This window comes from Sorghum bicolor, chromosome 3, assembly GCF_000003195.3.
Source record: "Sorghum bicolor cultivar BTx623 chromosome 3, Sorghum_bicolor_NCBIv3, whole genome shotgun sequence".
In the NCBI taxonomy this organism is placed as follows: Eukaryota; Viridiplantae; Streptophyta; class Magnoliopsida; order Poales; family Poaceae; genus Sorghum; species Sorghum bicolor.
The window spans coordinates 46,826,762-46,853,298 of record NC_012872.2 but is presented as its reverse complement, the minus strand read 5'-3'; the positions used below and the strand labels follow the sequence as shown (position 1 = coordinate 46,853,298).

Genomic DNA, 26,537 nt, shown 5'->3' with positions numbered 1-26,537 from the left:
AGCCCTCCTCCTCCTCCTGCTGCCTCCCCTCTCTTAAGACGGAGATGCCTTCCCCAGCTCCCTTCCCTTGCTCACCTCGCTTCCTCGCCACCCCCACTTTCCCCGCCGCTGCCGCGCTAGTCAGTCAGCAGCACCAACTTCATCACCCTGCGCTTGCGCGCGGCAACACCGTACCAAAGCGCGCCGTCGGGATCGGCGGGAATGGCGAGCGGCGGCGCCGGCCCGTCGGGGCCGGTGCGGTCCACCTCCCAAACCCGGCAGCGGACGATGGGGCGGATACCCACGCGCGCCTACACCATGCGCCCGGACGGATTGTCCGGTGAGGACGGCCCCGGTTTTGAGGAGGAGGAGCTCGTGCCCTCGTCGCTCGCGCCCATTGTACCCATCCTCCGGGCCGCCAATGAGATCGAGGAGGAGAACCCGCGCGTCGCCTACCTATGTATGGGCCCGTTTGCTTATTTTGGATTGTTAGTCAAGTAGCTGTGATGCTTATGGGTTATTAATTAAGAGTATCGCACACGCGTGTTGTCATGACACTTACTTGAACAACTGGGGAAAACATCAGTTTTTTTATCACTGCATCCAGTTATCTTCTGTTGTTTTGACTTGTTGATCGTCGCTCTCTGAACAAAGGTCGCTTTACTGCATTCGAGAAGGCTCATCTTATGGACCCAATCTCAGGTGGACGTGGAGTTCGGCAATTCAAAACATACCTCTTGCATAGGCTTGAAAAGGTATGATTATGCTCGATGCTCACCAGTCCATCGCTCATTGCCAAACTGAACCATCTAGTTATCTGCCGCGATAAACAGAATGTTGTCTTAGCTTTGGTACCATGGTAATTGGATGATGAAAGCCTAAAAACAAGGTTTCATTTCTCAGTTTTTTCTGCTCATCTGGACCCTACTAGAACCAAAGATGCCATCATCTGTTTGTATCTTCTTGTTCTATTTTTTTTTAAAAAAATGAATTCTTGCTTTCTAGCTTTACACTTCTTCTTGAGCCATAAGTGTCTTAGTCATAAGCTTAGAGTGCTTTTTGAAGGAATCAATTAGCCCTCTGAGTTAAGTGTTTCCTGCATGAGAAACCGGGTGCCAGACTATACACCATTTGGCACCCTTTTCTTCTGTGTGTTACTCACGGTGGTAGCTTGTCTCAGTACTTCCTGACACATTGTTTGTCTGTATTGCCAACATTGTGCATTGTCCATTACTATAGAGTTAAATGTCGCTATGTCAACTACTCTTTCTGCCATCCAGCCAAAAAATAAATTACAGTTGGTTTGTCAATGTTTGCTCTTTTTTTGTCTGGCAGGATGAACATGAGACAAATCGCAGGCTTGCTACAACTGATGCAAAGGAGATACAAAGGTTCTATGAGCAATACTGTAAAAAATATCTAGAGGAAGGTCATGACAAGAGGAAACCGTAAGAGTGGTCAATGTTTAGCTGTATCAGCAATCTTACAAACTATCATATTTTACTACATTAACTTACTTTTTTGTTGAGTGACTTAGGGAGGAGATGGCTAGACACTATCAGATTGCATCTGTCCTATATGATGTTCTGAAAACTGTTACACCTGGCAAGAATGAGGTTTTGTATCCAATTAATACATCACCGTACAACATGCTATTTCTATATCATGCAATATTTTGACCTTTTGCTTTTCAGTATGATAAGTATGCTAAAGGGGTTGAAAAGGAGAAAGCATCCTTCTCACAGTACAATATTCTACCACTTAATATTTCTACTCCAAGACAACCAATAATGGAAATTCCTGAGGTCATATACCTTAAGTTTCATTTACTTTAATTTAAAAAGTACCACATGTAGTATGAATTTCACACGCTTTACAAATTACAGATCAAAGCAGCAGTGGCGCTCCTTCGTCAGATGGATGACCTTCCAATGCCAAGGATTGAATTAACACAAAGCTCTGATGGAAAAACAGTGCCTGATGAAATGGACAAACCTTTGGTCCAGGATTTGCTTGATTGGCTTTGGCAAACATTTGGATTTCAGGTGCCAACTAAATGAATAACAGAGAGATTTCATTTTCTAGACTGTGCTGTGTTGCCTTATCAAATTCAAATCTTGCATGTCTGATTGGAAATTCAATTCTTTCTATATCTTCTAAATATTAAGAAGGAAATGGAAATTACATGTATCAAATATCGGGTTGGATCTCAGATTTTGTTTGTAGTTTCTTTGCAGGTGCATTTCTTTAAAGACATGGATTGTACAGTGCTGTGCATTTGAGTAACAAGCATTTAGGGAAAAATAAATTCTTAATATCATGTACTGTTTTATTGTTGTAGAAAGGCAATGTCGAGAACCAAAAGGAGCATTTGATTTTGCTCCTTGCAAACATTGACATGAGACAACAGGGTACTTCCCACCATAGTGGGAGACATGTTCACGTGGTAAAAATTCATTTCAAACTTCTTATTTTGGTTTAATTGAATCAATTCAACTTCTTAGGGGCTTTTTTGCATATACTTACCCTTTGCAGATACATAGTAGCACGGTGATATATTTGATGGACAAAATTTTCCAGAATTACAACTCCTGGTGTCGATATTTGCATCTGGATTCAAACATTATGTAAGTATGCATCAGTTTTATGTGCATCTTTTTTTTAAAAAATCTTTACCTAATTAACTATGTGAACTTTTGAATCACAGAATCGCAAGCGATGCCTCCACACAACGGCCAGAGCTTCTATACATAGGACTGTATTTACTGATATGGGGTGAAGCTTCCAACGTTCGCTTCATGCCTGAATGTCTTTGCTACATCTTCCACCATGTAAGTTGCAACATAATTATACTTTGTTTGTTCATTCCTTTTGTGAAGTTTTGACCTTAGGTCATGTTTCTTCTTTGATATATCTCATTGAAAATTTAGTTTGTCCAGTTCTTTTTGTGTGTCAAGCTCATACGTAAACCTTCTTTGATATACATAAATCTCAAATAATAGTGACATGCAGTGCTGGCATATGAAGTTGCTTTATCAGATTTTATGCTCTCTATCTATGACCTTCATAATATTGGTTTTACAAACCTGTTTGTGGTGCACTGGTCTGCATGGATATCACATGATGACATGATGCTGTACTGTCCATATATGAATGTTATTCCGTCACTGCATAGTCCTGATAATACAGTTAACTTCTGAGTATGCATATGGGGTTTCTCAATATCTGTGAAAATTGAAAATGGGAAAGCATTTTTGTTACTGAGGGACAGTATTGACACAGAGCATAATGGTTTGTTCTGTGCCCCCCATGTCAACAAGGGACCGGTCCAGACAATAATTTACCACCTGATGCAAAATGGCATTGATGTCTTTAGGCATAGGCAGCATGTAAGCATCTAGAGAACATTAAGTCTATCCATATAACAAGACACTATATGTGTGAATTGAATACTGTTAAACTTCAGGAGAGACCTCAACCCACCACAATTCTTTTTTTCTCGAATACGCAGCAGAGCTGTGTATCATTCCATTAAGAAGAGTTGTAAAATACAACACGCACACCACCCACACACCCTTTAACTTTCAGTCACATTCACGCCTGTCAAAATAGAACATGACCAACTGCTAACAATGGTGATGGGCTTAACCGTTTGCTACAGGGAGCCGTGCAAGCTCCCTTGCTCCAGCTAAAAACCATAGATGCGCTTCCTCTTCGATGTGTGTTAGGATTCTCTGCACGTTTGGTGTTTTTTTGCGAGCCTTATTTACGTTTGGTGATGCCCCGTTGAATACACAATCGTTTCACAATGTTGGAAACTATCATACACTAATTTTTTGGGTTAACCCTAGAAGGGTAGCAACATAATTCTCCATACATGGGCCTCATGGGCCTAAACTCATACCCCAACACGCCCCCGCAGTCTGAACTACCGGCGTAGCGGAGTTGTAGGTTGTACATGAAAAGAAGCACACACACGAGCCCCCCCACAGACACAACTAGCCACCGGTGATGTTGAGGCTGGAGCGGAACTCGGTGAAGGTCGAGGATGGGAGGCCCTTGATGAAGATGTTGGCGAACTGGGAGGTGGTCGGGACGTGGAGGACCCGAACATTGCCGATCACGACTCGATCACGGACGAAATGTAGATCGATCTCCACATGCTTAGTCCTCTGGTGCTAAACAGGGTTGGTGGAGAGATACACTGCACTTACGTTGTTGCAGTAGACTAGCGTGCTCCGAGAGAGGGCTATGGAGCTCGGCGAGGAGCTGCCGGAGCCAGGAAGCCTCAGCTACGCCGTTAGCAACAGCGCGGTACTCCGCCTCGGCACTGGAGGCGGGAGACGACCGGCTGATGCTTGGACGACCAGGACACCAGGTTGCCGCCCAGAAAGACGGTGTGGCCAGAGGTGGAGTGCCGAGTGTTTGGACACCCGTCCCAGTCAGCGTCAGTGTAGACGACGAGCTCGGCGGAGGAAGATCGGTGAAGGAGTAGGCCATAGTCGACAGTGCCGCGGAGGTAGCGGAGGAGGCGCTTGAGAGCAGTGAGGTGGGGCTCTTGAGGATCATGCATGTGAAGACATACCTGCTGCACGACATAGGTGATGTCCGGCCTGGTGAAGGTAAGGTACTGAAGTGCACCAGCAAGACTCCGGTAGGCAGTGGGATTTGCCACGGGAGTGCCCTCGGCCTTTGACAACTTGCCCTGTGTGTCAACCGGAGTGGAGCAGGTCTTGCAGCCAGTCATCCCTGCTCGCTCCAGGATATCAAGGGTGTATTGCCGCTGGTGAAGAAGTCCGGTGGGGCGAGGCTCAACAGTGACCCCTAGGAAGTGGTGGAGGACACCCAGGTCCTTCACAGGAAACTCCAGCTGAAGAGTGCTGATAATGCGGCGGAGAAGTGACGGACCGGAGGCGGTGAGGACAATGTCATCAACATAGAGCAGCAGGTAGGTGGTCTCAGCTCCGTGGTGGTAGATGAACAGAGACGTATCTGACTTGGCCTCCACAAAGCCCAGGGACACTAGGAAAGCAGCAAGTCGAGAGTACCACGCCCGAGGGGCCTGCTTTAGGCCGTAGAGCGACTTGTTGAGCTGGCAGACCAAGTCGAGATGAGAAGAGTCAACAAACCCCGCCGGCTGGCTGCAGTAGACTGTCTCGTTGAGCGTCCCATGCAAAAAAGCATTCTTGACGTCCAGCTGATGCACGGGCCAGGAGCGAGCGAGAGCCAAGGAGAGCACCGTGCGAACGGTGCCCGGCTTCACCATCGGGCTGAAAGTCTTGTCGTACTCGACCCCAGGGCGCTGAGTGAAGCCCTGGAGAACCCAGCGAGCCTTGTACCTCTCAAGGGTACCATCAGCCCGCCGCTTGTGAGTCCAGATCCACTTGCCGGTAAACGACGTTAGCGCCGGGTGGACGGGGCACCAGATCCCAGGTCTGGTTGGCGAGGAGAGCCACATACTCCTCTTCCATCGCGCGGCGCCAGTGAGGGTCCGACAAGGTGTCACGGACGGAAGAGGGTACAAGAGAGACCTGCGGGTCACTGGGCATCGCCGCAAGAGCCCGGGACCGCAGGGTCCAGCCGCGTGTCGCGTCACCATAGGGTGAATGTGCCGCGGGTGTCGGTGAAGGAGCGGCGGGTGGTACACCGGCGGCGGGACGACACGAGCAGTTGGCGGCCGCGGCGGTGGAGTAGGTGTCCCTGTCGGAGAAGAGGCCACCGACGGTGACTGCGGCGGCGGAGAAGACGTTGCCGGCGGTGGAGACGGCGCCGGTGGAGAAGAGGCCCCCGGCGGGGGTGGAGGCATCGGGGCTGCTCGCGAACGACGCTGGTAGATGTGCATCGGCTGGGCGTACCGGGCAGGAGGTGTAGGAGCCGGGGCCGCCGGCACACGACGCTGGTAGACGTGCACCGGCTGGGCGAACCGTGCATGAGGTGCAGGAGCCGGGACCGCCGGCGTCCCCAGCCCCGCGTCGGACCCGGGCAGGGTGCAGGGCTAGGGGTGCCACTGGTAGGCGGCGAGCCGGGGCACGGGCCCGGCGTCGGGCACAGAGTAGCATTACCTGCAGGAGACAGCGGTAAAAGTGGCTGAACCACCACGTTAGTGGGAAACAGAGAGACGGGGTCAGGGTCAGGTGTAGAGGTGGTGGTGGTGGTATTGGAGAAGGGAAAAACAGACTCATTGAACACCACATGGCGAGAGATGAGGACCCGACGAGAGGTGAGATCATAGCATCGGTAACCCTTATGATCAGAGGAATAGCCGAGGAAGACACATAGAGTCGAACGGGGAGCCAGCTTGTGGGGAGCAGTGGCCGTGGTGTTAGGGTAAGACTCACACCCAAAGACCCGAAGGTGGTCATACCGAGGAGAGGTATCGAAAAGAGCGTGGTGTGGTGTAGGAGCGGGACAAGCAGCAGAAGGAAGGTGGTTAAGGAGATAGGTGGAGGTGTGCAAGCTCTTAGCCCAGAAGCGAGCAGGGAGAGACGCCTAGAGCAGAAGGGTGTGCATGATGTCGTTGGTGGTGCGAATCATGCGCTTAGCCTTGCCATTCTGAGAGGAGGTATACGGACAAGACATGCGCAACTGGACACCGTGGGAGAGGAAGAAGGCACGGGAGGTGGAGTTATCGAACTCCCGGCCATTGTCACACTGGACGGCCCTGATGGTGAGGCCGAACTGAGTAGACACCTAGGCGAAAAAGTGGAGAAGAGTGGGGAAAGCATCAGACTTGGCACGCAGGGGAAAAGTCCATGAATAATGAGAAAAATCATCGACCACCACGAGATAGTATTTGTAGCCAGAAATGCTAAGGACAGGAGAAGTCCATAGGTCGCAGTGAACAAGATCAAACACCCGAGAGGCATGGGAAGAAGACGTCTGAAATGGAAGACGAACATGACGGCCCAGCTGGCACGCATGACACAAGTGCTCATCGGAAGTCCGAGGGCATCGAATGTCGGAACTACGACTGAGCTGCATCAGAGCGTCACGACCAGGATGGCCGAGACGATGGTGCCAAGTAGTGGAGGAAGGTGTGGCGGCGAAAGCAGCTGACAAAAAGGAAGGCAAGGAGGAGGGAGCCGAAGTCGGAAAACGAAGGGTGTAAAGGGGCCCCGAGCTGACGCATCGGAGAAGAGGATGCCGGGTAGCCAAATCCTTCACGATAAGACCAGAAGAGTCAAACTCAACGGAACAGGAGTTGTCAGCTGTAAAACGACGAATAGAAAGAAGGTTGTCAACTATAGAAGGTGCAACAAGAACGTGGGGAAGACGAAAGGAGCCATGTGCGCCGGTGGCACCCATGGACGTGACAGGAAGACACGAGCCATCTGCGATCATGATGGACGAAGGATGAGACGAAGGAGGGTGAACGGAGGAGAGTGCCCAGGTCGAGAGTGGTGTGGTAAGTGGCTCCCGAGTCGGCGATCTAGGCTGGCCCGACAGGAGGTGTCGGGGCCATGGTGCTGAAGGAGTTGGCCAAGGCCGCCGGGTCCCAACCGACAGGCCCGGGCGAGACGTCGGGAGGTGGAGCCCACGGAGATGGCGGAGGAACACAAGCGAGCATGGCCGCCGATGGGCGAGGGCCGGTGCCTAGGTCCGTGCCCGCGCTAGAGGCCTCTTCGCCCCACATGGTCGACCACGGGTGGTGGAAAGATGCCCAGGCCGCTGGGTCCCAACCGACAGGCCCGAGTGAGACGCCAGTAGGTGGAGTCCACAGAGGCGCTGAGTGACTCCCACGGCGTCCACCGCGGCAGCGACGACAGCCGCCACGCCCCCCCCAACCCCCGCTCGGCTCGGAGGGAGGAGGAGCAAGAGGAGAGGACGACGGCGGAGGGGTAGCAGCGAGGGCAGTCGAGGAAGACGAGGACCCCGGCGCGAAATCCGAAAGCTGCGCCACAAGTGGATCGGCTGGGTCATGCCAGAGGACCGCGTCGGGCGGTACAGGAAGCACGGCGGGAAAGAGAGAGACACCCGCGCCTACGCCAGGCACGTGCGCCATGGTTGCAGCAGCCGCAACGCCCTCGCGCTCCCAAGCGAGAGCGGCCGCACGAAGATGGGCCTGGCCTGCCGCGGTTGCCGCCCGGGTGGCGATGAGGGCGGCGTCGAGGGAGTCGGGACCCGGGTTGGGAAAGAGAGCGCCGGGACCGCCCATACCGGGGCCAGCCGCACCCATGCCCACGGCACTCGCGGTCGCTGCTAGGAAGAGGGCCGAGGCAGCGGTGCTGGGAGAAGTGGCGGCGGCGCTGTGAACAAAGAGGTAGCGGGCAGAGGCGCCGTTGCTGGGAAAACCGGCGGTGCTGGGAGGAGACCGGCCGCAGGTAGGGGCGCTGGGAGGATGGGCGCCTACGTCTGTGCTGCCTGGGACGCCCGTGACCGCGCCTGGACCCGCGCCTGCGGCGGCGCTGGGGCCGCGCTCACACCTGCGGCGACGCTGGGGGCCGCGCCCTCGCCCGCGGTGGCGCTGGGGGCTGCGCCCGCGTCAGGCCAGCGCGCAGCGGGGGCCGCGCCCGTGCTGGATCCGGCAGCACTGGACCGCGCCAGGGCCGCGGCCGCGCTGGGGCTGCACGCGCGCCAGGCCTGCGCTTGCACCGGGGCCGACCGCGCTTGGAGAGGGAGGGGGAGGAGCGCCGGCCATGGCGGCGGCGGCGGCGACGGCTGAGAAGGGAGGGAGGGAGGAAAGAAACCGTAACTTGATACCATGTTGGAAACTATCATACACTAATTTTTTGGGCTAACCTTAGAAGGGTAGCAACATAGTTCTCCATACATGGGCCTCATGGGCCTAAACTCATACTCCAACACATTGCTTCCAAATCAACCCACCACAATTCAGTACATGGTTTTTGAGGCGTTGCAGCGTCCTGTGGCGATGGGGGTATGCCTGGATGCCTAGGCGACGCCTAGGCAATATGGCATAACTAAAACCCTCTAGCTTCCTGCAGTGCCTGGGGTACGCCTCAACGCCTAGCAACGCCTCAAAAACCATGATTCAGTAGAGAGTAATATATATACATAGTGATATGGGCTTGATACACAGCTTTAGGTAGAGAGAATATGGATCTAGAAGAACCGTAGTCCTGATACCATGTTAAACTTTGAGAGAGACATCAACCTCTCATACTGATGTATATACATAGTGACATGGGCCATGTTAGCTATTTACAACTAACAATATACTTAGCTTAACAATACAAATTAGCATAAACTATGTAATAGTGATGTATACAATAGAAGTTGCAGGCATACTGTCTAGTAATCTAGTACATGAAGTTAATTCAGGAGCATCTTTGTTTTTCAATCTTTGTATGACCTTTTTAAATTTTTTCATGAAGCACTCATATTTAAACCTTAAAAAATGGGATGGCAATAAAATTATTTTCCTCATAAATGACCTAGGGGCCAATGCCATTGTTCATGTCTAAACATGTGCTAACTCATTAATAATCTTTTTTTGCCCTGAATTCACAATGTAGATGGCAAGAGATTTACATGACATAATATCTGATAGAAGAGAAGGACCATTTGAGCCACCATTCCAGCGAGAGGGGAGTGATGATGCATTTCTGCAGCTAGTAATTCAGCCCATCTATAGTGTTATGCAGAAGGTATTTTCTCATATGTTTTTTGTTATAAATGTAATTTTTGTGTACAGTTAACTCTAACTCACTTGTACGTATGAGTACATCCTCATGGGGGTGAGTTTGCACTTTGCCGTTGTTTATTATCTGACAGGGGTTTTAAGGTTTTACAGCATCAAAATAACACAGATCGTGGAAAACAAAATAACACTAAATGTTTTGGTTCACTTTGATATCATAAAAAGCCAGCACTGTTTAGTTTCATAGCATTCTGTGCAGACTCTCAATGCTATTAAAGTGACAAAACTTCTCAGTGTTGTCTTTAAATGAAAATACTACAGAGCTAAATTCTCTTATCTTTTATAATATTCTTTGCTTGATTTTTCAACTGATGCAAAAGGAAGCTGCAAGGGGCAAACATGGTACAGTGAGCCACTCAATGTGGAGAAACTACGATGACTTGAATGAATACTTTTGGTAATTCCTTCTCTTTTTTGAAATGTAGTAATTCCTTCTTCATACTTGCATCTATCTTCCTTAGCACAGGACAAAAGTAAGAAATGTTGAAACCACTAATTCAGAAAAGAGCTCTCTCTCTCTGTCTCTCTCTCTCTCTCTCACCGTAAAAACAAAACAAAACAGCTGCCTATGCTGTGATTAGGAGATAGGCAGCACTCCACTGCCTGCCTAGCTCCTAGAGCTCATTAGGTATAACCCTTGTGTATTTTACTTAATGAGATACTCCCTCCATCCCAAATTGTAAGTCATTCCAAGAATCTTGGAGAGTCAAACTTTTCTAAGTTTGACCGAATTTATATGATAAAATAATTATTATTATGATACCAACTAAGTATCATTAGATTCTTTCTTAATTATATTTTCATAGTATACTCATTTTACGTTACAATTCTTAGTATTTCTCTTTATAATTTTGGTCAAACGTAAAAATGCTTTGACTTTTCAAGATTCTTGGAATGACTTACAATTTGGGATGGAGGGAGTAGTATTTAGCATAGGTTGGTATATGGAGGTTGGCAGACCTTCCTTAGCTAGTAAGAAGTTTCATGTCTGCAGCTAGCACTACCAGCCAATTTTGTTTTGGCCTGCTGCTGATCAGGTCAGTGGCAGTTGTATTCAACAGACTGCAGCAATTTTGTCCTATACTGGTTAGTACACTCAGCTGCAGTAGCAATGTACAAACCTGACTTAATTGTTGCAGTGGTTGAGTTTCTCCACTTGTCTCCTGGACGGCCTGGGGTTCAATTATTATCCTTGGTTGCAAAATAAACAAGAGTAAGGACACCTAGAAATTTCCTTTCCCAGTGCACACCTCGTATGGGAGCTTTCAACACTGGGTATGCCCTATCATTGATAGGGCATAAATAGAAAAAATATATTAATTGCTCCATTTTCTTTTGAAACAGATCAAAGAAAATAAGGACACATATCATGAAAAGAGATTTATTAGCAATTTTTGGAAAACAATTAAGCAAACAATCTTTTGTTGCCAGTTTCTTTGATGAGCCTTCCACATTTTCAGGTCAAAAAAATGCTTCAAAAAACTTGGATGGCCAATGAATCCAACAGCTGACTTTTTTGCGGACACCAGAGCCACGAATGAAACTGAGGTCACTCACTACTTATTTGCATTATTTTGATTTTTGTTGAGCATGCACTCTTGGCAGTTTGGCATGAAAACAACAGATTGTTTCTATTTTTCAACACATTATTTAACATCAGATTCAAGAACTGTAATCCACATTGCACACATGTCACAAATCTTCAGTTATCTGGCTTCTGTATGGATTGTCCTATGTCGAGTTTAGAAAAGACTACTTCCTTCTAGAACTTTTGACTGGGTATTGTCTCCTTCCACAAAGCTTTCAGTTCATCTGTCCATTACAATCTGGTCCAAATAATTTTTACATTAGTTAATTGTTAACTGCGTCGTGGTTTAGCTTATGAACGGGATTTCCACCCTAAAAACTAGAGCTGTATTGTGCAGTTCTGTTTTTGTTTAATGTGTAAGCAACACCTTTTATGTTAGGCAACATCTCCACAGAATACATATAATACTCACTTCAAGTATTGGAAGTTGGAACAATGATGCAGAAGTTTCTCAATACATGCAAATCTCACTATAGAGAAGTTGCATCATATGAATACACGCATTATGGATCCCCTCACTTGTACTGTTTGATTGGGGAGGGTAAGTACGAAACAGTTTGGAGAGACAGATTTGATTGGTTAGGAGCGTCATGAAGACAAGCAGCCTGCAGTATAGGGCAAACAGATGGATACATAAGTCTATAGAAAGGGAGACATGAGGAGGGTATTTGTGGTTTAATCTTCGCATAATTGATCACAATGGTTTCTGATAGAATTTCTGATTGGATTAGATGGGCTAACCCTAGAAGGGTAGCAATATAGCATGACATACATGGGCCTCATGGGCCTAATACACTCATACTCTAACACCCCCCGCAGTCTGAACTACCGGCGCAACGGAGTTACAGACTGGTACTGACTGGACATGAAAAGAAGCACACACACGAGCCCCCCACAGGTGCAACTAGCCACCGGTGATGTTGAGGCTGGAGCGAAACTCGGTGAAGGTCGAGGACGGGAGGCCCTTGGTGAAGATGTCGGCAAACTGGGAGGTGGTCGGGACGTGGAGGCCCCGAACATCGCCGATGGCGACTCTATCCCGGACAAAGTGTAGATCGATCTCCATATGTTTGGTCTGCTGGTGTTGTACAGGATTGGTGGAGAGGTACACCGCACTGACATTGTCACAGCCGCCTCGACACTGGAGCGGGAGACCACCGGCTGTTGCTTGGACGACCAGGACACCAGATTGCCGCCCAGAAAGACAGCATAGCTGAAGGTGGAGCGCCGAGTGTTCGGACACCCGGCCAGTCGGCGTTAGTGTAGACGACAAGCTCAGTGGAGGAGCAGATCGTAGTCTACAGTGCCGCGGAGGAGGCGCTTTAGAGCAGTGAGGTGTGGCTCTCGGGGATCATGCATGTGTGGACAAATCTACTAAACTGCATAGGTGATGTCCGGCCTGGTGAAGGTGAGGTACTAAAGTGCACCGGCAAGACTCCGGTATGCAATGGGATCTGTCACTGGGGTGCCCTCGGCCTCTGACAGCTTGCCCTATGTGTCAACCAGAGTGGAGCAAGGCTTGCAGTTAGTCATCCCAGCTCGCTCCAGGATATCAAGAGTGTATTGCCGCTGGTGGAGAAGTAGTCCGGTGGGACGAGGCTCAATAGTGACCCCGAGGAAGTGGTGGACCACACCAAGATCTTTCATAGCAAATTCCTGCTAAAGAGAGGTGATGATGCGGCGAAGTAGTGACGGACTGGAGGCTGTGAGGACAATATCTCATGGTGATAGATAAATAGGGACGTATCTGACTTGGCCTCCACAAATCCTAGTGTCAATATGAAAGCAGCAAACCAAGAGTACCATGTCCGAGGGGCCTGCTTGAGGCCGTAGAGAGACTTGTTGAGCCGACAGACCATGTTGGGACGAGAAGAGTCAACAAACCCCGCTGGCTGGGTGTAGTAGACTGTCTTAGTGAGAGTACTGTGCAAAAAGGCATTCTTGACGTCCAGCTGATGCACGGGCCATGAGCGAGTGAGAGCCAGTGAGAGTACTGTGCGGACGATGGCCGGTTCCACCACTTGGCACCGTCGCCTCGGCCATCCTGGTCGTGATGCTCTGATACCATGATAGAATTTCTGATTAGATTAGATGGGCTAACCCTACAAGGGTAGCAATATAGCATGACATACATGGGCCTCATGGGTCTAATACACTCATACTCCAACAGTGTATGTAGATACAGTGCCTAGCAACCTTAATTAAGAATGGATGCAAAACTAATCATATCTACCCTTATCTCAACTAACTGACTTAAGGCCTAGACAACAAAAGGAATAATAGTGCATCTGTATCCTAATGTATCTATCCATGTTACGTTCATCTACTCCCTCCGTCCCCAGAAAAGTGAAATTTTTAATTTGAACAAATCATTTTTCTTAAATTTGACTAATGAAGTTTATATAAAATAATTTCAATATTTATGTCTTCAAATTAAATAGGCTTACTATGAAAATATATTCCGTGTTAATCTAATGATATTTATTCAGTATCATAAATGATCAAAAATAAAAAATTGCCAGCTATAGTCTTTTAGGACTCTCACAAGTCACAAGCTAGCTGCAGATCGTGTGGGTTTTGCAACTCCACGTTGATGCAAAGGGTGTGTTCCAGTTTGGCCTTGAATCATCTCCCCCCCCCCCCCCCACCCCAAACACTCTGTTAGGAGAGACTGAACATCGAACTGTCTCCTAGTGAGATAAACCACCTGACTCGAATCTCTCTTGGTACTCTACAGTTCCTGTTATACATATGGGTCAGCGAGCTATGCCAACCCATTACTCATAATCCGTATGGAAGGCCTTGAGTGCAAACGGACAGAATCCTTATGGTCTGTATGCCGCCATGCCTGCATTGTGTTCCAGCTAGTAGCACCACTGTTGGCTGTCACCTTCAAATGGTATGATGCCAGTGAAACAATCTCTAATAGTGCCGCATTTGAACCATCCCATGGTGTCATATGTAGGGCACTCCAGATTGTCATAGAGGTGTATTGGGTTTCACACACTTAATTCCTGGACCTAATGATGTTCATGCTTGGGTGGCATGAAAAGTGGAGGGTGGTATTTCTTGTGAAGCTATATATTGGTGGCCAAAGGCTTGTTGAGTTTGCCTTCAGATGATGTAAATAAGGGTAGATCTGTAGGGTTTCAGAAAATCCCAGCTGATGATGAGGCACTATGTTAGGGACTGATTTCTTCTCAAAGTCTTTGAGGCGCATGCTGAACGCATCATGGTTTCCTGCAATTTCTGCTAGCTTTGTTTCTCACACAGGAGTGTCCAGTATTCACCAACAGAGGGATCCCTAGTCTGGAAAGACATGCCAACTGCGCCTCCCAGGAATATGCATTGGATCATCAGTGCTGCTGCTGGTAGTTGTATGAGGAGGATCATAATCCCAAATAATTCTATCCTAGGGTGGAGCTAGAGCAAATTCGAGGGGGGGGGTGCGGGGTGCGCTTGCCTTGTGGGTGCATAAACTTTTACCATAGGGGTCTGTATATGGTGAACACTATTTTTCCGTTTTTTTTCATGGGTGCGGATGCACCCCCTACCATCAACATGGATCCGCCCCTTCCTAATGATATACTCTAACAGTTGTCTTTGAAATAGGATGCATGATTGCATGAATCACTTTTCGATCTTGTACAGTCTGACAATGTAATTGAGAAGATAGGAGTGGATGTTCTGCACTATTCTGGAAATTGCAAACATTCATGTGTAGTATTGTAGTTTAATACATATGACCCCAAAAAATCCTGATTCGAATTTCTCCAAGAGAACCAACCAACCAAGTAGCTAAGTAGTGCATGCTCCAGTGCTTAACTGCTTATTCTGTTAAAACACTCTACATTAAGATGCCATTATATTTACTACATCCATTAGAATTTTTTGGAACAGTGCATCATGCACTTTCCTAGTTTTTCTATCGCGACCTTTTTTGGTTCATCCCAATCACCACCATAACTTGGAAAAGTCTGTTATTTTGAAGGGGCATAATGTGATTTCTATATGAGAAAATATGGCCAGCCAATCTATCACATTAACAATGTGAAGAATTTCATGAATTGAGAAAGCACAGTAGTTGGAAGTGACAAATAAAACTGGGGTAGAAACACATTGGCAAACCAGTTTATTTGATCAGATTTAATTGAGTTTATATGTAAAGAATAATACATTTTTTAAAGGATGACATATCAAGTGATTTTTATATGCCTACTTTTGATGATCTGCTTGCTTATATATTAAAAAGGAATCCCAGGCCATGCAAAATAGCACATTTTGGAATAAAAAGTCCCTTCTTTGGCATTGTTGTAATGTTTCATCATGCTTTCAAATGACATATAGTGATTGCTTCTTATTGATGGTATAAGCTCCTAAAAATATGTGTAACTAGATAAAGGAACAGAGAAACATAGATTGAGATGCAATTACCTTTGCATGAGTTAATATGCCTGTTGCTGAAGGAAATTTGATCAGAATAAAGTATATATGGTGTTATGGTAGAACTAACTTTAGCTGTTTCTACAGCAACATGATCATGTGATTAGCCGAAGAAGGCAACATGATCATGTGATTAGCCGAAGAAGGGCGTCAAAAACAAATTTTGTTGAAGTTCGTACATTTTTGCATCTATTCAGAAGTTTTGATCGTATGTGGGCCTTCTTTATATTGGCTTTCCAGGTAATGATGGCCTTTGTCCTGCACAGAAGTTTTTGTATTCATTTTTTCAGTGTGTGCCACATGATCTGTTTTTCTTCTCTTGCAGGCCATGGTAATTATTGCCTGGAGCTCTTCTGGGGCACTTTCTTCTATATTTGAACCAGAAGTTTTCAGAAATGTATTAACAATCTTTATAACAGCAGCATTCCTCAACTTCCTTCAAGGTACAAACTTACTTTGACTCCAGAGGCTTTCTGCATTCTTTACCTTAGTTTTTTTCTCATACTGCATTATTTAACCAAGTTTTTATTAATTTAACTTGTATGCGGAGTGTTAATACTATCTGCTGCTGCTGCTGTGGCCCTTGCTTCAAATGCAACACAATTTCTGAAATTGGTCTTTAAACCTTTTCAGCCACGCTAGAGATAATTCTCAACTGGAAGGCTTGGAAGAGCCTGGAGTGCTCACAAAGGATACGATATATCCTGAAATTTGCTGTAGCTGTTGCCTGGTTGATAATTCTTCCTACTACATACTCAAGCTCTATTCAAAATCCCACAGGCCTTGTGAAGTTCGTCAGCAATTGGATAAATTTGCAGAATGAATCAATTTATAATTATGCTGTTGCCCTTTACATGTTACCAAACATATTCAGTGCCCTGTTTTTCATGTTTCTACCAATTCGACGGGTCTTAGAGCGCTCAAATTCTCGCATTATAAGGTTTCTTTTATGGTGGACCCAGGTAAGGTTTTGTATATTTATAACTATATTGATGTACATAAGTTCTTAACAGAATAACATCTCACAAATTTTGTTTTTCTAATCAGCCAAAGTTATATGTTGCTCGAGGCATGTATGAAGACACTTGCTCACTTCTTAAGTAAGGATCACATTTTCTTGCCACCTATTCTTTTCATTCTTACCATCTGTATCTAATACTATTTTTGTTTACATAAAACCAGGTACACTACGTTCTGGATTCTACTGCTTATATGCAAGCTCGCCTTCAGTTATTATGTTGAGGTTGGTATAAAGAATACTATCCTTTTATTACTATTGGTAGCATGTGAAAGGCAAATATGCCTTTTACAGGATACCCAAGAATTCACACGAGCACAATGGTTTTGGTGGCTGGAATTGACTTAGCCTTTTCTGTTTTTCTCTCATATATATGGGCAGCCAAGAGCTACAGTCATGGCTGTGACATCCTCCTAATTAATGCAAAACATCACCCAACTAACCAGCCTACTAGTCCATACTGAAATAAAAAAAAAAGAAGTAAATGCTATGAACCTAGACACTAGCATGCACCTAGACACACAGGATTATTTCCAACAGCATGTTGCTTGCAATATCATAGCACTAAAATCACGAAGATTGTAACTTCAACTTATATTATGTTGATAATTCTCTTTATTGTTAGAATGTGCTCTGATTCTAGCATCTCTTTGACATTAGATTACACTGCCACACATGGACAATTTTCTATGAAATCCCAATTTAAAAATTTCCATTGCTTTGTGTAACCCATTTGTTACTTAATAGAGTTTAATCTTCTAGTATATCTTTAGTGCAATAATTACTGAGATTTCCAATGCTCATTTACCATTGGCAGATTGCACCTCTAGTTGAACCAACCAGGATAATCATGTCACTGGAAAGGCCGCCTTACGAGTGGCATGAATTCTTCCCAAACTGTAAGATCATTTTTTATACTCTAGCATATTATATTTATATCTTACTCCTCTGCATAGTCTGTAGCACTGAGAAGATGCTTGATTTTCACAGTGCGGCATAATTTAGGTGTTGTGGTTACTGTATGGGCTCCAATTGTCATGGTATGTAAGTTTTTTCTTGGGGGTGGGGGGGGAGGGGAGATTGTGCCCCTAATTTAAATTTCCATGCAGGTATACTTCATGGACACACAAATATGGTATGCCATTTTCTCCACAATTTGTGGTGGAGTATATGGTGCATTCAGCCGCTTGGGTGAGGTTGGTACCTGGAGACTAAGTGTACCCTTGGAGTGCTGACATTCTATATTTAGTAATCTTAAAATTTGCATAATGTTTACCATGAAGATACGAACCCTTGGGATGTTAAGATCCAGATTTGAGGCAATTCCAAGAGCATTCGGCAAAAAACTTGTACCTAATCATGGTAGTCGCTTGAAACGAGATGAGGTCTGGTTGTGCTAATTTTTTGTATCCATCTTGTTATGCCATTGTTCTAATGGACTTAATAGTGGATTTAATGAACTTTTTCCACCAGGAGGACAAAAACCCACCCTTTGATAAGTTTGCTGACATATGGAATGCGTTTATTAACTCATTGCGAGAAGAGGACTTACTAAGCAATAGGTTCCCACTGCTGTTAATTTTTCTTGATTTTTTATATTGAACGTGGCACACCTTAAAATGATGGATTTCCTTTATCTACAGGGAGAAAAATCTATTGGTTGTTCCATCATCTGGTGGTGAAACAAGTGTTTTTCAGTGGCCTCCTTTCCTTCTTGCCAGTAAGGTACACACATTATGCACTACTGTATTGCTATATAACCCTGTGGGATTCTGTTCTGCTCATTACCAAGATATCTTGTATTTAGATTCCAATTGCACTTGACATGGCAAAGAGTGTCAAGAAAAAAGATGAAGAACTCATGAAGAGGATAAAGCAGGATCCTTATACTGAGTATGCTGTAATAGAGTGTTACGAGACATTATTAGATATCCTTTACAGCATTATAGTTGAACAAAGTGATAAGAAGTAAGCCATTTTCTCTCCCCCCACCCCCCCAAAATGATTCTTGGTTTTGTAATTTTGCTAACTTGTTTAGCTGGTATTGCATTTCACGTTGCTATAGAGTTGTTGATAGAATATGTGAAAGCATCAAAGATAGCATCCACCGGAGATCACTCGTGAAAGAATTCCGATTGGATGAGCTTCCTCAGCTAAGTGTTAAGTTTGATAAGTTGCTAGATCTACTGGTACACCATACTAGTAACCCCTACTCCTTTTCTTTTCTTAAATAAATATATTCTGTACTAAATGCTATTTTTGCATTTCCAAAAAAATCTTTGTTCCATTTGCAGAAGAAATATGATGAGAACGATCCTGTAAACAATAACACACAGATTGCCAATCTGTTACAGGATATAATGGAAATTATCACACAGGATATTATGAAAAATGGACAAGGGTAAGTTCTATTTTGACATGAGCAGATAAATAGATACTTAGATAGTCTCTGATGGCTCTCTCTCTCTCTCTCTCTCTCTCTCTCTCTCTCTCTCTCTCCTCTTGCAGTATATTGAAGGACGAGGGCCAAAAACAACTGTTTGCAAATTTAAATCTGGACTCATTGAAGGATGTTGCTTGGAAGGAAAAGGTCAGGCTCCTGGAGAAACTTTTTCTGTAGTTACACTTTTTAGCAATATTGTTTACATAATTAGGAGCAGTATGTTATCTAGTGATATTCTGTGTGAACAGTGCATTAGGCTTCAATTGTTGTTGACAACAAAGGAATCTGCCATATATGTACCAACAAACTTGGAAGCTCGGCGTAGGATCACCTTTTTTGCAAACTCACTTTTTATGAAAATGCCAAGGGCACCACCTGTCCGTAGCATGATGTCCTTCAGGTAGGCAACCTAACTCGTGTGGACTCCCTTTTCTGCATCATTTAATGTTATCAAAGGTTTTTTTTTTTGGCTCTTTGCCTTCTTGGCACTCAGTTTGAAACTGTTTTCAGAAGTCAGCAATAGCTTTCAGAGCTAGCATATTTATGCCAAATCATTCCTTGACATTATAACACTTCCTTAAATTCATTACAAGTTCTTATTTCTGATAGTTTTTTAATTGCTTTTCTGCTTTTGCACCAGTGTTTTAACTCCATATTTCAAAGAGGAGGTGCTCTTTTCCCCAGAAGATCTTCGTAAGAAAAATGAGGATGGTATATCAATACTGTTCTACCTACGGAAAATATATCCAGGTATTTTGCAGATGCTAGACCTAAAACTGTGCGAGATAATTATTTCTGCTGTTAGGAAATGATTCAGCATGACTTGTGCCCATAGATGAATTTAGGAACTTCCTTGAGAGGATAGATTTTAAACCAAAGGATGAAGAAGAACTTAAAGATAGGATGGATGAGATCTGTCCTTGGGCGTCTTATAGGGGTCAAACACTCACCAGAACAGGTAAAATGACTAGTGCAATCCTGTGGTTCATCAAAATATAACGTGTTCTCTAACTTCTTTGTTTTTACTTTGCTAGTGAGAGGAATGATGTACTACAGGAAGGCACTTGAAATCCAATGCCTTCAAGATACGAAAGATCCTGGTAAGATTAATATGTTCACGTTTTCGTTTCACCAAAAAAAAAGTTCATGTTTTCTTTTTCCAATCCATGTATCATTATATGTTTGATTCTACGTTTATTTTTTGTAGCTAAATTTGACCAAGACGGATTAATAGAATCCTATCGAGAGTTGCAATCTAGTATTGAAATGGCACAAGCTATTGCTGATATCAAATTCACCTATGTTGTCTCATGTCAAGTCTATGGCATGCAAAAGACGTCCAAGGATTCAAAAGACAAAAGCCGCTATCAGAATATCCTCAATCTCATGATAATGTACAGAAACTAATGCTCTATACCTACATAGTAAGCTTGCTCCAATCCATCTGACTTGTAAATTATACAGAAACCCATCACTACGAGTTGCTTTCATTGATGAGGTCGAAGCTCCAACCGGAAATGGAGCAACTGAGAAGACGTATTATTCCGTTCTTGTCAAAGGTGGTGAAAAGTATGATGAGGTACTTGTCAGATAAATTTAAAAGAGTAATACAAGTTTCGAATTTTTACTCATTTCATTTCCAAATCTTTTGGATTTGGTAAATGAAGTTATACAAAAATCAAATCATTGTGACTGGCTTGGTTGACAAGCCTTCTATTATACATTTCCTTGCAATTTGAGTCAACTATGTCGTAACAATAATAATGTTTTCCTAAGGTTACAGTCCTACAAAAGGATCTTTTACTAATGTGTGATATATAAAAGTAGTTTCATATAAGATTTCTACACCGATCCATGCATCTAAATGCTCAGGTTTAGCAACATCGTGTTATTTCTGTGTACACATGATTAAATCAGATGCCATTTTCATGCTTGACGCTGCAAATTTTGTTTTAGGAAATTTACCGCATAAAGCTTCCTGGCAAACCAACAGATATTGGAGAGGGAAAACCTGAAAACCAGAATCATGCTATAATCTTCACCAGGGGAGAAGCACTTCAGGCCATTGATATGAATCAGGTTTAGTTTTGAATTCCACATGGTACACATTGTAATAAAGTACTACTAATTTATTTTAATTACTCCATAGGATAATTATATCGAGGAAGCATTTAAAATGAGAAATGTGCTGGAGGAGTTTGAGAGTAGAAAGTATGGGAAGAGCGAACCCACTATATTAGGCCTACGTGAGCACATTTTTACTGGAAGGTATGCCCATATACCTAAAGATTTGTTTAAGTGTCTTGTTCATGCCATTTATTCGCAAGGTATAAGTGCTAATAACATTGCTGTGTTCCTATTTTAGTGTTTCTTCACTGGCTTGGTTTATGTCCAATCAAGAGACCAGTTTTGTTACTATCGGGCAAAGAGTTCTGGCAAATCCTCTCAAGTATGCAAATCTATCTTTTATTTCACATTGGTATATGTTAAGCTTGAGTATGAACTGATAGCTAGAGTTATCTGGACTATTTATCCCATACCTCTTGTTTTCCACAGTTCCAGAGGGCCATAAATAGAACAGATAGCTATAGATACATAATACACACACACACGCACACGCACACGCCTTCTGAATGAAGATTTATTCAAATTGTATGTACTCCCTCAATAACAAATTATAAGACGTTTTGACTTTTTTAGATACATAGCTTTTGCTATGCATTTAGGTATACACTATGTCTTGATACGTAATAAAAGCAATGTATCTAGAGAAGCCAAAATGTCTTATAATTTGGAACGGAGGGAGCATGTGCTAAACCATGTTGATGGGGAACCGTTATTTGTATTTCTGGTTTTGTATGGGGTATACCTCAAGGCTGAAGTATATGAATGTGTGCCTTTTTTTCCTTCAGTGAGAACTCACATTTAGATTCTGATAAGACCTTAATACGATTTAAAAGAGGCTCAAGATAGGGTCCTGTTGTTAGTGATAGGATACTATTTCTATTCCAAATTGGAGATGGGAGTAAATAGAGATGAAGTCTTTAAGAGTTAGAGTCCAAAATTTGGATCAGATAATTCCTCTAATAAACAGTGTGGGTTTCAATTAGTATAACACAATTGTTTGTTCAAAATTTTAGTTCCTACTCATTCCAAATAGCAATCTTGTCTTGAACACACTGCTCGCAAAAAAAAATCTTGTCTTGAACATTAGTCTCCATAAGCAAGAACAGTTGGCCTATAGTCTACTGCAGGTCCATTCTGGGGGGCGGAGAGGTGTATATACTGCCATACTGCTGTCAGCATCGATGTTGAAGCTGTTATCTTGCTCTTTCTGTCTGTTTTTTCCTTTTAATTTGATATCACTCTTTCATTCTGTTGATTCGGTGAATGAGAAACAAAAGAAAGGAACAGGATAACATCGAACTGTTTTGGTGTTCCAATCTACTGAAACTGCAGAGTGGAAAAAATTGCAGAAAATAGAAGTATTCTACAATACTTGCCTTATGTAACACGATGGGATTATTTAGCTACTATGTTTACAGAAGCAATAATGGTAAATTTACCAGAATTCTTGGAGAATATTCAAATGCCCCAAAAAGCCAGCTATAGTAGAGTAATTATGTTAGAATTAACCGTATAACTTCTCATTTGTTATGTCTTGGACCTTTTATGGCGGATCTCAGGGCACAGACTCCTTTTTTCTACATTTTTAGAGAGAGAGAGAGAGAATTGATATATGACCTATTTGAAGCTGCTACAGGTATGCGAGTGATGCATAATTACTTTCGCATCGTAGGGGTAGCTGCTGATCTCCCTTATGGATGGATGGATAAATGTTTAGATTTCTGTGTTGAATATCAACAACTTATTACACAGAATCCTATTTTTTTAGTTGAAGGAGTTGGTTTTATTAGTGGAGAAGAAGCTGTAAATTGGGGCTTATCGGGACCAATATTATGAGTTTCTGGGATTCGGGCTCTAGAGAGAACAAGAGAGGATTGTGTGTTTGCTGCAGTGAAGAGAAACTCGCTTGAAGATGATACTACAAACATAATTAATATAATTTCAAGATTAAAATCGAAATACCTTGATTTGATATTTTTTATGACTGATTTTAAATGACTCATAGCCAGAGGGCGTTGGATTTTGAATGAGTGATTTTTGTATTTTTCATGTTTGTTCCTGTGTGTACAAAATGCACATTTTCTTCCCATCATGCTATTGCTCTCTTATTGCGACAAGGATGTGTTTTTGTTGTTCATGGTTGCTTGGAAACAGGGTTCGGTTCCATTATGGCCACCCAGATATTTTTGATAGACTCTTCCATATCACCAGAGGAGGCATAAGTAAAGCTTCAAAGACTATAAATCTGAGTGAAGATATCTTTTCAGGTACATGCATCTTGTTGAAATAACTTGCGCTTGTTCCTTAACTTGTCAGCACTTACAAAACTTGATATTCATAGGTTTTAATTCAACCATGAGAGGAGGAAATGTTACACATCACGAATACATGCAAGTTGGTAAGGGGCGTGATGTGGGGATGAATCAGATTTCTAGCTTCGAAGCTAAGGTGGCCAACGGCAACGGTGAACAAACATTAAGCCGTGACATTTATCGGCTTGGACGCAGATTTGACTTCTACAGAATGTTATCTTTCTATTTTACTACAGTTGGGTTCTATTTTAGCAGCATGGTAAGAAACTATAATAATAAATCATATCTAAAACCTTATGATCAAAGATCACACTATGAATTTTTCTTCCTTCTATGCAAAAAGTAAGGAGAGCTCTACTGGAATTTAAAGAAAACCTAAACTACAAGGTCTTTTTTGCAAAGTTAAAAGGACAAAAATTAATTCTGAGTTATCCCAGCTGCTGGAACAGAAGTAGAGTTAATCTGACCTTATGTCATTGTTTCCTCAACAGCATGCTGAATTGTCAAACAGTAAAAATTGATAGTCTTCCATCTTAAAATATGTTGAAATTGCTTCCTGAGTATTTCTTTATTATCAACAAAGATAGTGTGTGTTTTGGTGTCCTTGTGCAAAATCAAAGTGTCATGATTGAGAGAGTTTAAACTTGTATCTAAATGTTGTATGCCCACCCCAATGTTTTATGATACTGATCCATAGCTCCTTGTTTCAGGTTACTGTGCTTACTGTCTATGTGTTTTTGTATGGGAGGCTTTATCTGGTTATGAGTGGTCTGGAAAGATCTATTATGCTGGATGCACGGAATCAGCAGAATGTCAAGGCTCTCGAAAATGCACTGGCTTCACAGTCTATTTTCCAGCTAGGTTTGCTGCTTGTCCTCCCTATGGTCATGGAAGTTGGCTTAGAGAAAGGGTTCCGCACAGCGTTAGGAGAGTTTGTAATCATGCAGCTTCAGTTGGCCTCTGTGTTCTTCACATTCCAGCTTGGCACCAAAACCCACTACTATGGGAGAACAATACTCCATGGTGGTGCAAAATACAGACCTACAGGCCGTGGATTCGTTGTGTACCATGCAAAGTTTGCTGAAAATTATCGTATGTACTCCCGGAGCCACTTTGTTAAAGGACTGGAACTCTTGATACTTTTGGTTGTATATCTAGTCTACGGAAGATCCTATCGCAGCTCAAGCCTATACCTATTTGTCACCTGCTCCATGTGGTTCCTTGTTGCTTCATGGCTCTTCGCGCCATTTATCTTCAATCCATCGTGCTTTGAGTGGCAGAAGACTGTTGATGACTGGACAGATTGGAGGAAGTGGATGGGTAACCGAGGGGGTATTGGCATGTCTGTGGAACAGAGCTGGGAAGCTTGGTGGTTAAGTGAGCAAGATCACCTCAGGAAGACTAGCATCCGAGCCCTTCTGTTGGAAATCATCCTTTCACTTCGATTTTTGATCTACCAGTATGGTATTGTCTACCATCTGAACATAGCAGATCACCACAAAAGCATTATGGTAACCTGTTCAAAGATGATCTGGTTTGTTTCTCTTTTATAATCTTTACCTGTTATCTTTATGTCATGCCATTTTTTATTTCTAGGTATATGGAGTGTCATGGGTGGTTATGCTCCTTGTTCTAGTAGTGCTGAAGGTAAAGACTATGGCCTTCCATTTGGTCTTAGCTACCGGAGTGCTTAAATTCTTACTGACTGCATATTCTTCCTTTTATTTAGATGGTTTCAATAGGGCGACAGAAATTTGGAACAGACCTGCAGCTTATGTTCCGCATTCTCAAGGGCCTTCTCTTCCTTGGCTTTGTCTCTGTGATGGCAGTCCTATTTGTCGTCTTACACCTTACTATTTCTGATGTCTTCGCTAGTATCCTTGGATACTTGCCTACTGGATGGTGTCTTCTTCTGGTGAGTGAAGCACTCCATTTACCAAGTAGTTTGGTAGTTAAGCTTTTTATGTATATAAAAAAAACTAGTTAAAAGCTGAAACAACATTCCAACCTGCACACAAATGAATGGTGCCTAACAAACAAGAGAGGGAAAAGAACAGAGTGCCTGTGTAACTCTCTCATGGAATTAACTAGAAAAAAAAAATACTCTAGTGTGCTGCGGCTACTGCAGGGTGAGGCTATGTAAAAATAGTTCAATGCCATGATGAGTAAAGAATCAATGAATCATAAAGATGCAGTTGATCGGAAAGTGCATTGGTCAAGAACACGTTAGGTGGTTGTATCATATTATAAGTACCAATATTTTTTTTTCTAACAGCAAATTTTGACCTGATCTCCATCTGTCTCAGTATTGCCTAATTATTTTTATGATTTCTTGCTTACAGATTGGACAAGCATGCTCACCATTGATTAGGAGGACCATGCTATGGGACTCCATCATGGAGCTCGGAAGGTCATACGAGAATATAATGGGTCTCATCCTCTTCCTGCCCATCGGTTTCCTGTCATGGTTCCCCTTCGTCTCTGAATTCCAGACACGGCTGCTGTTTAACCAGGCATTTAGCCGGGGCCTCCAGATCTCAAGGATCCTTGCTGGTCAAAAGGGTATTGGCGAGTTCGAGTTTGAGTGACCACTAAGCTTGGGCAGCGAACCAAGTTCACTTTCATATATTTGATTCCGATGATCGATTTTTGATCTGTACTCTGTAGTGTACTTTCATCAGGTTTACTACTTTAGTCCTTGGAGGTACTGGTTTATAGGTGTATGATCTGTTGTAATATATACGTATATCAATATCATATTACTTTCTATCCACACGGTCTGAATTGACCATTACAATATGGGTGCAAAATTTATGATTGTAAGGTCGAACATATTTAGACTGGATGTTGCTATTCAATATTTGGCATTGTTTTAACTGTAATCATAGAAAGACCAGATCCATTGACCCAAAAGTCAATCCAGTATCATTTCCACCATCATTGTATTCCAATCAAGAATTTCCATA

At 43.7% G+C, this 26,537-nt stretch overlaps 1 protein-coding gene across 1 annotated transcript; it reads left to right on the top strand.

Annotated features, from left to right (window-relative positions):
* LOC8075431 (callose synthase 7) lies at positions 1-26,447 on the top strand. Its single transcript, XM_021455267.1, has 42 exons — positions 1-439; positions 634-734; positions 1,315-1,427; positions 1,517-1,595; positions 1,674-1,784; positions 1,866-2,024; positions 2,321-2,425; positions 2,515-2,606; positions 2,687-2,810; positions 9,456-9,587; positions 9,961-10,037; positions 11,101-11,188; positions 15,759-15,911; positions 15,997-16,114; positions 16,305-16,633; positions 16,719-16,771; positions 16,854-16,914; positions 17,507-17,588; positions 17,680-17,729; positions 17,799-17,885; positions 17,973-18,074; positions 18,163-18,251; positions 18,333-18,414; positions 18,497-18,657; positions 18,755-18,878; positions 18,984-19,090; positions 19,198-19,279; positions 19,381-19,532; positions 19,773-19,882; positions 19,968-20,090; positions 20,167-20,232; positions 20,340-20,526; positions 20,597-20,711; positions 21,089-21,211; positions 21,282-21,400; positions 21,498-21,581; positions 23,414-23,526; positions 23,601-23,830; positions 24,282-25,082; positions 25,168-25,218; positions 25,301-25,486; positions 25,914-26,447. The coding sequence occupies exons 1-42, from the start codon at positions 202-204 to the stop codon at positions 26,157-26,159; spliced, it is 5,805 nt and encodes a 1,934-aa protein (XP_021310942.1). The 5' UTR covers positions 1-201; the 3' UTR covers positions 26,160-26,447.

Excerpts from the sequence above, each read along its gene's own strand:
- LOC8075431 (XM_021455267.1), top strand. The coding sequence starts at position 202 with ATGGCGAGCGGCGGCGCCGGCCCGTCGGGGCCGGTGCGGTCCACCTCC. Across the intron at positions 1,785-1,865 it reads CAATAATGGAAATTCCTGAG|ATCAAAGCAGCAGTGGCGCT; the intron begins GTCATATACCTT and ends TACAAATTACAG. Across the intron at positions 20,712-21,088 it reads GTGGTGAAAAGTATGATGAG|GAAATTTACCGCATAAAGCT; the intron begins GTACTTGTCAGA and ends ATTTTGTTTTAG.